This window comes from Ostrea edulis, chromosome 7 (genome assembly GCF_947568905.1).
Source record: "Ostrea edulis chromosome 7, xbOstEdul1.1, whole genome shotgun sequence".
Taxonomy (NCBI): Eukaryota; Metazoa; Mollusca; class Bivalvia; order Ostreida; family Ostreidae; genus Ostrea; species Ostrea edulis.
Genome location: NC_079170.1, coordinates 68,326,255 through 68,341,404, shown reverse-complemented (window position 1 = coordinate 68,341,404; position 15,150 = coordinate 68,326,255). Strand labels below are relative to the sequence as shown.

General features: G+C 33.1%; 1 protein-coding gene across 2 annotated transcripts in view; it reads right to left on the bottom strand.

The window, feature by feature from the left end:
- The window catches only part of LOC125654466 (alpha-L-fucosidase-like), a 31,342-nt gene that overhangs the window by 5,108 nt on the left and 11,084 nt on the right, over positions 1 to 15,150 (bottom strand). For both annotated transcript variants that reach the window (XM_048884425.2, XM_048884426.2), the window contains exons 3-7: positions 14,131 to 14,261; positions 13,203 to 13,336; positions 11,286 to 11,383; positions 11,040 to 11,172; positions 6,372 to 6,542 (exon numbers count right to left, since the gene is read on the bottom strand). In XM_048884425.2, the coding sequence (XP_048740382.2) occupies positions 6,372 to 6,542; positions 11,040 to 11,172; positions 11,286 to 11,383; positions 13,203 to 13,336; positions 14,131 to 14,261 (667 nt within the window). The remainder of the gene's footprint in view (positions 1 to 6,371; positions 6,543 to 11,039; positions 11,173 to 11,285; positions 11,384 to 13,202; positions 13,337 to 14,130; positions 14,262 to 15,150) is intronic.

Here is a 15,150-nt window from a genome sequence, read left to right as displayed (position 1 = left end):
ATAAAAGCAGAAAGATGAAAAAAATATTAAAGCAATATATATAGCTAGTGCAAAGGTTTAGTGTACCATACATATATAAACATCACTCTGCACTACTTGCAAGGTGCGTATCAATACATTAGTTGAATTACCACTCTTAATCTTAACATTATCTTCTGCTTATTTCCAAGTAATAATTTAACATTATCAGATCATAGTTGTTGTGATTATTTGATGAGTGAATATGATTTGTTTTTGTTAAAACCAAATGTCTCCCTCCATCCCCCCAAACTCAAAGTGCACCAAATTACAACCTTCTCCCCTTAATATACTGCATGGTATAGAGGAGAAAGCATGAGCAGGAACATCGACATTATGAACTGCACTTTGTGCATTGAGGATTAAGATGGAGAAAAGATTCAACCTTGATGTAACCAATATCAATTTTGTATATGATACAACAAGAATATCAGTAATGATTTGCTTTAGGAATAAGATATAGTGTAGTTGTGACACACGCTTACTTTGTGATATTCTGTAGTTTTGACATGTTTATTTTGTGATATTCTGTAGTTGTGACACATGTTTATTTTGTGATATAGTGTAGTTGTGACATGTTTATTTTGTGATATAGTGTAGTTGTGACACATGTTTATTTTGTGATATTCTGTAGTTGTGACACATGTTTATTTTGTGATATTCTGTAGTTGTGACATGTTTATTTTGTGATATTCTGTAGTTGTGACACATGTTTATTTTGTGATATAGTGTAGTTGTGACATGTTTATTTTGTGATACAGTGTAGTTGTGGTACACGTTTATTTTGTGATATAGTGTAGTTGTGGTACACGTTTATTTTGTGATATAGTGTAGTTGTGACATGTTTATTTTGTGATATAGTGTAGTTGTGACACACGTTTATTTTGTGATATAGTGTAGTTGTGACACACGTTTATTTTGTGATATTCTGTAGTTGTGACACACGTTTATTTTGTGATATAGTGTAGTTGTGACACACGTTTATTTTGTGATATTCTGTAGTTGTGACACATGTTTATTTTGTGATGTAGTGTAGTTGTGACACACGTTTATTTTGTGATATTCTGTAGTTGTGACACATGTTTATTTTGTGATATAGTGTAGTTGTGACATGTTTATTTTGTGATATTCTGTAGTTGTGACACATGTTTATTTTGTGATATTCTGTAGTTGTGACATGTTTATTTTGTGATATTCTGTAGTTGTGACATGTTTATTTTGTGATATAGTGTAGTTGTGACATGTTTATTTTGTGATATAGTGTAGTTGTGACATGTTTATTTTGTGATATTCTGTAGTTGTGACATGTTTATTTTGTGATATAGTGTAGTTGTGGTACACGTTTATTTTGTGATATAGTGTAGTTGTGACATGTTTATTTTGTGATATAGTGTAGTTGTGGTACACGTTTATTTTGTGATATAGTGTAGTTGTGACATGTTTATTTTGTGATATAGTGTAGTTGTGACATGTTTATTTTGTGATATAGTGTAGTTGTGGTACACGTTTATTTTGTGATATAGTGTAGTTGTGACATGTTTATTTTGTGATATAGTGTAGTTGTGACACACGTTTACTTTGTGATATAGTGTAGTTGTGACACATGTTTATTTTGTGATATAGTGTAGTTGTGACATGTTTATTTTGTGATATAGTGTAGTTGTGACATGTTTATTTTGTGATATAGTGTAGTTGTGACATGTTTATTTTGTGATATTCTGTAGTTGTGACACATGTTTATTTTGTGATATTCTGTAGTCGTGAAACATGTTTACTTTGTGATATAGTGTAGTTGTGGTACATATTTATTTTGTGATATTCTGTAGTTGTGACACATGTTGATTTTGTGATATTCTGTAGTCGTGAAACATGTTTATTTTGTGATATAGTGTAGTTGTGACACATGTTTATTTTGTGATATAGTGTAGTTGTATAGTGTAGTCGTGACTCATGTTAATTTTGTGATATTTGTATTGAGATACAGTGTATGCTTGCGTTTCAGATGTCATAATTACCGTCCCTGTCTTAATACACGTACATACAGACGTCATTACCGTACTAATCCTAATACACATACATACATACATACATACGTCATTACCGTACTAATCCTAATACACGTACATACAGATGTCATTACCGTACTAATCCTAATACACATACATACATACATTCGTCATTACCGTACTAATCCTAATACACGTACATACATACGTCATTACCGTACTAATCCTAATACATGTACATACATACGTCATTACCGTACTAATCCTAATACACGTACATACATACGTCATTACCGTCTTTGTTCTAATACACGTACATACCTAGCCATAATATACATGTAGTACGCAAAATGGCTGCCGTTAATAAATTCTACAGACATACCTGGCGTATTGGTTGTGTTTTTCCCCACCAAAATAAATTGTTTCCTACCTTACTAGTACTTGGTTATGTAACCCTTTGCCTTTATTACAGCTCGTAATCATGTGGGTATCGATTTGTACAGTTTTTTTTAATCGTCTCTGAATCGATAGAAGTCCATATTTCCTTCACTACACGAATAAGGTCATGGCGATTTTTTATTTCATCCAGGCGGTGTTCCAGTCAAATCTTGATTGTTTTCCATACATTATCTATAATATTAATTCCAGGTGATTAACTGGGCCAGGTGAGTGTGGGTATATTGTTCATTGTTTTCCAGTCAACTGTCTGTCCGATTGATGCACTGGACAGTTATCCTCCTGCAGTATCCAGGGACTTGTAGGGAACTCCTTCGCGACAAGGGGCCACAAATTATCATCTAGGACTGAAATATACTTTTCAGAGTTTATATTTCCCTCAACTTCGGTCAAAGTTCCAACACCATTAGAAAATAAACATCGCCAGAACATAGCCGATATGCCGTTGCGGGGCGAATGGTTGCTGTACATTCCAAGACAGCCGGGCTGAAATCTTTCTCCAGACATAAATTTTTCTGTCCTTGCCTAAAACAACCTTTATCTCATCACTAAATATGACTTGATTCAAGTTTTGCTCCACTGTCCACCCCAACTTTGATCGACACCATGAAACACGGTTTTGATGATTTGGTTTCGAAATCGTTATTTTCTTTGTAACTGCTGAACACCTCTGGTACTTCTGCTCCTTCAACCTTCTTCTTACTGTTCTATTGGACACTTTCTCAGGTACTGATTCATTAAATTTACCATTTAATTCTGACGGCGATTTTTTTTCACCAACCTTGACAAGACACGATCTCCCCTTTCGCCCACCAATCGTTTTCTGCCCGGTCTTTCTTTGTTTTCCACAGAACCCCTTTCAGCATTTCGTCTTATGACCTTCTGGACCGAGTTTGCAATTCTGAAATTTTTCGGCTACTAAATCCACTCTCGGTCAATTTGATTATCGTCTGCTTTTGCTCTGTTGACAGGTCTTTTCCTCTCGGAGCCATTTTGTTTGACGTATATTTTGACGCTAATAATAGATGCATGGAACGTCTTATAATCCATGACGTCAGATATGATGCTCATTTATGGATACGTGTAACTGTTATTATTTTTGACCACATATTTCCCGAGAAAATTGAGAAAGAAAACGCCACAGTGTAATTTCTTTTATTGACGGCTGCTATTTTGTGTACTGTATTATGGCCAGGTACTGTAAATGCAGACGTCATAACCGTACTAATCCTAATACATGTACACACATTCAAATGTCATTATCGTACTAATCCTAATCCATATATACACAGATGTCATTACCGTTCTAATCCTAATACAAGTACATGTATATACCAGATGTCACACAAGAGGCAAAACCACATCTACTTTAAAGGGACTGTTTCACGATTTCCACCAAAATTTTCTTTTTCACTTTTAATCATCAAAATCTACTGTCTAATGTGTTTAAAAGAGTTCACATAAAAATTAAGGTTATACATTATCACAGAAGCTCATTTTAGAGAGTTTATTAATTGTTTTGTAAACAAAGATTGCGGTATGTTATTGTTTACGAAATTTTCAAAAGAAATGGATATCGATCTAAGTTTATCATATCTTTCACATTTCAAGCATTTTTGGTGTAAATGTGAAATCTGTTATAATTTGTGACTATGCAAAATTAAGATGCTTTATATTACAAAATCAATATTTTACTTGTTTGTTTGCATACATAAAAAGACTCGAATCTTTGTTTACATAACACTGATTTAAGGCTAAAATATTGCTTTTATTCTTGCATTCAGAAGGTCAAAATTTTGGCTGTCAATATCAAATGAGTTATATTTTTATGTTTACCATCAAAAATGAAAAAATATCTTTAACAAAAATCGTGAACAAGTCCCTTAAAGCACTTATAAAACTGAGGTGAGAAAAAACGTGAAAAAAGACGGTCAAATGCATATCTATCTGATATTAAATGTGATGATGTCACATTGATATATTTACCAGACATTTGGTGCGATGGTGTCACATTAATCTATCTGACATTAGATGTGATGGTGTTATATTTATATATCTATCTGACATTACATGTGATGGTGTTATATTTATATATCTATCTGACATTACATGTGATGGTGTTATATTTATATATATCTGACATTAGATGTGATGTGTTATATTTATATATCTATCTGATATTAGATGTGATGTGTTATATTTATATATCTATCTGATATTAGATGTGATGTGTTATATTTATATATCTATCTGACATTACATGTGATGGTGTTATATTTATATATTTATCTGACATAATTAGATGTGATGTGTTATATTTATATATCTATCTGACATTAGATGTGATGTGTTATATTATTTTATATATCTATCTGACATTAGATGTGATGGTGTTATATTTATAAATCTATCTGACATTAGATGTGATGTGTTATATTATTTCATATATCTATCTGACATTACATGTGATGTGTTATATTTATATATCTATCTGACATTAGATGTGATGGTGTTATATTTATATATCTATCTGACATTACATGTGATGTGTTATATTTATATATCTATCTGACATTACATGTGATGGTGTTATATTTATATATCTATCTGACATTACATGTGATGGTGTTATATTTATATATCTATCTGACATTAGATGTGATGGTGTTATATTTATATATCTATCTGACATTACATGTGATGTGTTATATTTATATATTTATCTGACATTAGATGTGATGGTGTTATATTTATATATCTATCTGACATTACATGTGATGGTGTTATATTTATATATCTATCTGACATTAGATGTGATGGTGTTATATTTATATATCTATCTGACATTAGATGTGATGGTGTTATATTTATATATCTATCTGACATTACATGTGATGTGTTATATTTATATATCTATCTGACATTAGATGTGATGGTGTTATATTTATATATCTATCTGACATTAGATGTGATGGTGTTATATTTATATATCTATCTGACATTACATGTGATGGTGCTATATTTATATATCTATCTGACATTACATGTGATGTGTTATATTATTTTATATATCTATCTGACATTACATGTGATGTGTTATATTTATATATCTATCTGATATTAGATGTGATGTGTTATATTTATATATCTATCTGACATTACATGTGATGGTGCTATATTTATATATCTATCTGACATTACATGTGATGTGTTATATTATTTTATATATCTATCTGACATTAGATGTGATGGTGTTATATTTATATATCTATCTGACATTAGATGTGATGGTGTTATATTTATATAATTATCTATCTGACATTAGATGTGATGGTGTTATATTTATATATCTATCTGACATTAGATTTGATGGTGTTATATTTATATATCTATCTGACATTACATGTGATGTGTTATATTTATATATTTATCTGACATTAGATGTGATGGTGTTATATTTATATATCTATCTGACATTAGATGTGATGGTGTTATATTTATATATCTATCTGACATTACATGTGATGTGTTATATTTATATATCTATCTGACATTAGATGTGATGTGTTATATTTATATATCTATCTGACATTAGATGTGATGTGTTATATTTATATATCTATCTGACATTAGACGTGATGTGTTATATTTATATATCTATCTGACATTAGATGTGATGGTGTTATATTTATATATTTATCTGACATTACATGTGATGTGTTATATTTATATATCTATCTGACATTACATGTGATGTGTTATATTTATATATCTATCTGACATTAGATGTGATGTGTTATATTTATATTTCTATCTGACATTAGATGTGATGTGTTATATTTATATATCTATCTGACATCACAGGTGACGATGACACATTGACATATTTACCAGACGTTTGGTGTGATAGTGTCGTTTTGGTATGTCCAGGGATGACTTCCATAAATAGCCTCAGAGTTCACCCTCAGCCATTGTCCCAAATCCCGCAGCCTCTCCTCGAACACCGGGATGATCTTCCCATCACTGGTAGGACCCACATTGACCAGGATGTTTCCTCCGCAACTGAAAATAATCACATACAAATTCAAATCTCACAGCAGAGTTATGTATAATTACATACAATGGACTAACAATTCAAATCTCACAGCAGAGTATCCATAAATATGTCCCTTTAATATTTTCCACAGGAACATGTGCAGGAGTTTTAATATTATTAACATCAGTTAAGATATCAAGTGGCTACATAGAGAGTATAGACAGGGGTCAACATTAACGTTTGTCCGCTTGTCCGGTACCAGTGGAAAAACATTTCGGGCAAGTGAACATTGATGGGCACTTGTCCAATTGGACAAAGGATTTTTTATGTAAAGAAGTCTCCAAACAATTTGGTGAAAAAGTTTATCAGTAGTTCAGAGTCAGAAGTAATACATGAAAAATGAACTTTGATCCCGATATCAATCGCTAAAATGTAAACTAGCTGAGTCACACTCGATCGGGATCGGTGTTCACTTATTGCGTACTACTTTCAATCATCCATGGATCTTATGAAGTCATTGATTCAAGACAGGAAGTCTAGATAAAATTTTGTTTTATGCGTTTGTTGTTTTTATCAAGAGAATAAGATAAAAAATCAATCAAGCAGATATAAACATGGACTATATCTTTAAGTAAATTAAACACAGTTTTCAAGTTGACAATATTAGATCTTTTTTGAAAAATTTTCGGACAAGTGAAGTTGAAGTTCGGACAAGTACATATTTTTGTCCCTTGTCCGAATGGACAAGTAGGAAAAAAAAGTTAATGTTGAGCCCTGATAGACTATCTACATAGGGAGTATAGACTGTCTACATAGGTAATATAGACTGTCTACATTGGTAACATAGGCTGTCTACATAGGGAGTATAAACTGTCTACATACGGAATATAGACTGTCTACATAGGGAATATAGACTGTCTACATAGGGAGTATAAACTGTCTACATACGGAATATAGACTGTCTACATAGGGAGTATAGACTGTCTACATAGGGAATATAGACTGTCTACATAGGAAATATAGACTGTCTACATAGGGAGTATAGACTGTCTACATAGGGAGTATACTGTCTACATAGGGAATATAGACTGCCTACATAGGGAATATAGACTGTCTACATAGGTAATATAGACTGTCTACATAGGGAATATAGACTGTCTACATAGGGAGTATAGACTGTCTACATAGGGAGTATAAACTGTCTACATATGGAATATAGACTGTCTACATAGGGAATATAGACTGTCTACATAGGGAATATAGACTGTCTACATAGGGAATATAGACTGTCTACATAGGTAACATAGGCTGTCTACATAGAGAGTATAGACTGTCTACATAGGGAATATAGACTGTCTACATAGGAAATATAGACTGTCTACATAGGTAATATAGACTGTCTACATCGGTAATATAGACTGTCTACATAGGGAATATAGACTGTCTACATAGGTAATATAGACTGTCTACATAGGGAATATAGACTGTCTACATAGGTAATATAGACTGTCTACATAGGGAGTATAAACTGTCTACATAGAGAGTATAGACTGTCTACATAGGTAATATAGGCTGTCTACAAAGGGAGTATAGACTGTCTACATAGGGAATATAGACTGTCTACATAGGGAGTATAGACTGTCTACATAGGGAATATAGACTGTCTACATAGAGAGTATAGACTGTCTACATAGGGAGTATAAACTGTCTACATAGGGAATATAGACTGTCTACATAGGGAATAGAGACTGTCTACATAGGGAGTATAAACTGTCTACATAGGGAATATAGACTGTCTACATAGGGAATATAGACTGTCTACATAGGGAATATAGACTGTCTACATAGGGAGTATACTGTCTACATAGGGAGTATAGACTGTCTACATAGGGAATATAGACTGTCTACATAGGGAATATAGACTGTCTACATACGGAATATAGACTGTCTACATACGGAATATAGACTGTCTACATTAAAGATAGAATAACAGGCAGTTATCATACCTATGTTCTTTCTCTGTATTTAATTATTCCTAAGGGTTGTTTTCAATTGTTTTATATGTTATTAGGGTTATCATATCATTACATTTGGTGCTATATATTGATAATAAAAAATAATTATGCATTTCAATTTTCACACTATGAATATTTTATTCACATGTATGTGCATATCGATTTTATATTATCCTTTCTCTCACATTTGCAAAGCGCTTTAGAGAACTAATGTTGATTGGGCGCTATAGAAATCTTTTAATTACAATTACAAGTGTGTGATGTTAGACAGAATTTACAGTAACTTTGATTTACGTCCCGTTGAGAATTTTTCACTCGTATTGAGATGTCACCAGCTGTAGGTGAAGTACCACAAATTCAGATCTATGCTTACTGCTCAGGGCCATAACTATGAGGATTCTTTAACATGCAAACATCTGCCTTGACATGAAGCCTCAGTTTTCAAGGTAAAAAACCCCCGCGATTTTCACTTAAATGCCGAGTGTTTTATGAAGGAGCACTCGCTACCGATCTTTACAACTTTGATTTGACATGGTCAGGGTACGATATTACAAAAAGAGTAGTTATGTAATACTTAGGTGAGCTAATGTGAACATAACTGCAACTGATTTACAAATGTTAGATTCAGAGTATATCATTTGTAAAATTCTAGTCCCATTAAATCTTGCACGAGTATTTTGAATTCTTCCTCATTGGTCTACCGAAATTGTGATGTCTCTCAAGAACTGCCATACAACCCTTGTAGGTAACCTAGTTGTTATATAAGTAATGTTGTAGGTAACCTAGTTGTTATATAAGTAATGTTGTAGGTAACCTAGTTGTTATATAAGTAATGTTGTAGGTAACCTAGTTGTTATATAAGTAATGTTGTAGGTAACCTAGTTGTTATATAAGTAATGTTGTAGGTAACCTAATTGTTATATAAGTAATGTTGTAGGTAACCTAGTTGTTATATAAGTAATGTTGTAGGTAACCTAGTTGTTATATAAGTAATGTTGTAGGTAACCTAGTTGTTATATAAGCCTCTGATGTAAGTAATATTGTAGGTAACCTAGTTTTTATATAAGTAATGTTGTAGGTAACCTAGTTGTTATATAAGTAATGTTGTAGGTAACCTAGTTGTTATATAAGCCTCTGATGTAAGTAATATTGTAGGTAACCTAGTTGTTATATAAGTAATGTTGTAGGTAACCTAGTTGTTATATAAGTAATGTTGTAGGTAACCTAGTTGTTATATAAGCCTCTGATGTAAGTAATATTGTAGGTAACCTAGTTTTTATATAAGTAATGTTGTAGGTAACCTAGTTCTTATGTAAGTAATGTTGTAGGTAACCTAGTTGTTATATAAGTACTGTTGTAGGTAACCTAGTTGTTATATAAGTAATGTTGTAGGTAACCTAGTTGTTATATAAGTAATATTGTAGGTAACCTAGTTGTTATATAAGCCTCTGATGTAAGTAATATTGTAGGTAACCTAGTTTTTATATAAGTAATGTTGTAGGTAACCTAGTTGTTATATAAACCTCTGATGTAAGTAATATTGTAGGTAACCTAGTTTTTATATAAGTAATGTTGTAGGTAACCTAGTTGTTATATAAGCCTCTGATGTAAGTAATATTGTAGGTAACCTAGTTTTTATATAAGTAATGTTGTAGGTAACCTAGTTGTTATATAAGTAATGTTGTAGGTAACCTAGTTGTTATATAAGTAATGTTGTAGGTAACCTAGTTGTTATATAATTAATGTTGTAGGTAACCTAGTTGTTATATAAGTAATGTTGTAGGTAACCTAGTTGTTATATAAGTAATATTGTAGGTAACCTAGTTGTTATATAAGTAATATTGTAGGTAACCTAGTTTTTATATAAGTAATATTGTAGGTAACCTAGTTTTTATATAAGTAATGTTGTAGGTAATCTAGTTGTTATGTAAGTAATGTTGTAGGTAACCTAGTTGTTATATAAGCTTCTAATATAAGTAATGTTGTAGGTAACCTAGCTGTTATATAAGCTTCTAATATAAGTAATGTTGTAGGTAACCTAGTTGTTATATAAGCCTGTAATATAAGTAATGTTGTAGGTAACCTAGTTGTTATATAAGTAATGTTGTAGGTAACCTAGTTGTTATATAAGTAATGTTGTAGGTAACCTAGTTGTTATATAAGTAATGTTGTAGGTAACCTAGTTGTTATATAAGTAATGTTGTAGGTAACCTAGTTGTTATATAAGTAATGTTGTAGGTAACCTAGTTGTTATATAAGTAATGTTGTAGGTAACCTAGTTGTTATATAAGTAATGTTGTAGGTAACCTAGTTGTTATATAAGTAATGTTGAAGGTAACCTAGTTGTTATATAAACCTCTAATGTAAGTAATGGTCAGCATGAAGTAGATCTACACACAGGTGGAAAGATGTGGTAAACTAACACTCAGGTGAGCTAAATATTACAATGTATACACTGAAACACCTTATCATACCTGATAGTTTCCACTAATTAACATCTTATCATACCTGACAGTTTCCACCAAGGTTCCGATAAGTTCATCCGTGGTCAGAAAGTCAGACAGCTTTGTGTTTCTACGGTAACCCCACGACTGTTTATCAATCGTCATGGCGTTCTCCCACTTCTTCTTCTGTAACTTTCCTGATTGTGTTCAAATGATGCATTAGAGACACGCCTCAGATTACTAGCATAGAAGTAAGGCGGGTAACACTATTTGTAAAATGGAACTGATTTGGGACTGAGCAACAACTCACCTGGGTTGTACCTGTCAGCACATGTCAAAAATCCACCATGTTTGCACATGACCCCTTGACCCCATCTATCATTGGTGACCACGGTTTCTTTGACAGGACTGTAAATAGATGTAAAACAGGCAGGGTCATCGAGAATCCCAAAACTTGTTAATAATACATGATCCCTGATTGTGAAGACCTGTGTAACCTACCCTCATGCAACAAGGTCATGAGGTCAATTATTATTTGGCATCAAAATTATGGAATAATCAATTTGTCACTATATTTAGAAATTCTGAAGTTGGGTCACAGAAATTGACACCATCATTGTCATGTCAACCAACAAGATCAGGACCATAAGCTAACTTGCTCACCTGAGTCACTATGGCCCTGCTGTTGTTCAGCTAGTGTGATTTCTAAAAACAATTTTTTTCAAATCCCATTAAAAATTTTGTCTCAGTATTGTGGGCTCAACCAGGGCAACTTAGCCCCTTAGGGTCACAATATAGCCAATCTTGAATTCACACAACATAGGTATGCTTCAATGAGCAACATGACCTTGCTGTTCTGGAGGTCAAGGTCACAAGGTAAAAGATTATAGAATGGAATGAAAGGTCTTGCCATAAGAAATCCATACACAAAATCTGAAAGATTTACCTTAGATAGTTCAGGAGATATTTAATAAATTGGGTTTTCTTAAAAGTAGGTCAAGGTAATATGGTTAAAAACTTTAGTGCCATGAATGAAGGAATGCATATAAAAATAATATGAGAGCCCTAACTCACTATTCCCAAATTATGAACAAGGCTTAAGTCTCGTAAAGACATATATAAAAATAATATGAGAGCCCTATCTCACTATTCCCAAATTATGAACAAGGCTTAAGTTTCGTAAAGACAGACAAAAAAATATGTCCCATAACTAAAGTTGCTTGAGCATAAAAAAAAAATTGAATTCACACAACTTGGTAACAATTGTATTTTGATGTGATTTAATGTGGCCATCTAACTCTTACAAAAACATTTCAACATAATTCCATGCATATCCTCTTATAAAACTCCTATTGTGGTCGTATACCCATCTCCACTAGCTAGTATGAAAAGAGCATTGCCCTCGGCTAGCAAAGATGGACCCTACCTTACCCTACCCTATGGGCCCCTGATGTGGATATTTGAATATGAACTACCTGTAGATGGCTGCATATTAATATTACTATTCATGGTCCTGCAGCTGTTGAGGTGAATATATTTAAAGATGTTTCCGTTTAAATTCTTTGACCCCCTATTGTGGCCCCAACCTAACACTGAGGATCATGATTTGAATAACTTTGAATCTGCACTACCTGGGGATGTTTGTGTGTTAATATGATAATTCATGGGCCTGTTGTTATTGAGAAAATATTTTTCCTCTATATCTCCATGTAAAAAGTGGCTTCATATGCCCTGGGGCCATGATTTAAATAAACTTGAATCAACTTCATGTCAGAAAGCTGTCAAATTTCAACTTTTCTGGCCCAGTGGTTCTTGAGAAGACTTCTAAATGACTTTATCCTGTATTGGCCTTTCCATTATTATCTCCCCTTTGATGGGAGGATAACCCTTTGTTTGACAAACTTGAATTCCCTTTACCCAAGTGTAAGTTCTGCCGAGTTTGATAATTGAACCAGTTGTTCAGAAGAAGATTTTTAAAAGATGCCTCATAATTTTCAACAATTCTTAAAATTATCTCCACTTCAAAAAAGGGTGTGGCAATTCATTTGAACAAATGTGATTCCTCTTTACCCAAGCATGCTTTGTGGTAAGTTTGATTGAAATTAGTCCTGTGGTTTTGGAGAAGAAGTGAAAAATGTTAAAAGGTTACGGACGGATGCTGGACAAAAAGTGATCAGAAAAGCTCACTTGAATTTTCAGAAACTGTGATCGCTCACAAGAAACTGACCTGTCATTGTAAAGCCACGCTATGAAGTTGGTCGAGTTCCAGTACGTGTCCGGAGCTTCCCAGTCACCATCTGACCAAATCACATCTGGTTTATACCGGTTCACTATCTCGTATAATTCTGGCATTGTTTTACTCTGTAAGAATTGCAGTGAATTATAACCGATCATTGTCGTGTAATTCTTGTATTGTTTTATTCTGTAAGAATCGTAGCAAATTATAACCAATCAATGTCGTCTAATTCTTGTTTTGTTTTATTCTGTAAGAATCGTAGCGAATTGTAACCGATCAATGTCGTATAATTCTTGTATTGTTTTATTCTGTAAGAATTGCAGTGAATTATAACCGATCAATGTCATCTAATTCTTGTTTTGTTTTATTCTGTAAGAATCGTAGCGAATTGTAACTGCAATCAATGTCGTATAATTCTTGTATTGTTTTATTCTGTAAGAATTGCAGTGAATTATAACCGATCAATGTCATCTAATTCTTGTTTTGTTTTATTCTGTAAGAATCGTAGTGAAATATAACTGATAAATGTTGTCTAATTCTTGTTTTGTTTTATTCTGTAAGAATCATAGCTGAATTATAACCGATCAATCTCGTATAATTCTAATGTTTTACTCTGTAAGAATTGCAGTGAATTATTATTTTATTCTGTAAGAATTGTTGCGAATTATAACCAATAAATGTCGTATAATTCTGGTAATATTTTATCTAGTAAATGTTTATCATAGTGAATTATAACCAATCAACACTCAGTCATGTCAGCTGGGATCGAGTCTCGAAGTTGAGCACTATAGCCTTGTTCTGATTGGTTTGAACCTGTTTGATTCAACATGCATAAATAATTCACAAAAAATAAAGGCTTGAGTGTTACAATGGGAGAATAAGGCAATAAAAATTTCACACAGACATGTATGCAGCATACCTCTACAAATTTCTGAGTCTGCCATTTGTTGGCCTTGTCCTGTAGATAGAGAGGGTGGAACCACTCAAACAAAGAATGATACAGCCCGAAAAACATGTCAGTCTGGTTCCTTATGGCTGTCGCTAGTTCTCCTAAATAAAACAACGCACTTATAACATATGCAGGTATCATCAGAAAAACATGTCAGTCTGGCTGTCGCTAGTTCTCCTAAATAAAATAACTCACTTATAACATACGCAAGTATCATCAGAAAAACATGTCAGTCTGGCTGTTGCTAGTTCTCCTAAACAAGAGGCCCATGGGCCACATCGCTCACCTGAGTCACCTTGGCCCATATCTGAAGACTTTCCATATATATTTGCATGTAAAACCTTGGTCCCTATTATGGCCCAAACTACCCTTTGCAAACTTGAATCTACACTATGTCAGAAAGCTTTCATTTAAATGTCAACTTCTTTGGCCCAATGGTTCTTTTAAAGCTTTTTTCTATATTTGTATGTAAAACTTTGAACCCCCCCCCCCACTTGTGGCCCCATCCTACACCCCGGGGACCATGATTTGAACAAACTTGAATCTGCACTATGTCAGAAAGTTTTCTTGTAAATATCAGCTTTTCTGACTCAGTGGTTATTGAGAAAAAGATTTTAACTATATATTTGTATGTAAAACTTTGATCCCCCTTGTGGCCCCATCCTACCCCCGGAGCCCATGATTTGAAGAAACTTGAATCTGCACTATGTCAGAAAGTTTTCATGTAAAAATCAGCTTTTCTGGCTTAGTGGTTCTTGAGAAGAAGATTTTTCCTATATATTTGTATGTAAAACTTTGATCCCCTATTGTGGCCCCATCCAACCCCTGGAGCCAATGATTTGAACAAACTTGAATCTGCATTATGTCAGGAAGCTTTCATGTAAATCTCAGCTTTTCTGGCTTAGTGGTTCTTGAGAAGAAGATTTTTAAAGTTTTTCCCTATATATTTGTGTGTAAAACTTTGATCCCCCCCTTGGGGCCCCATCTTAT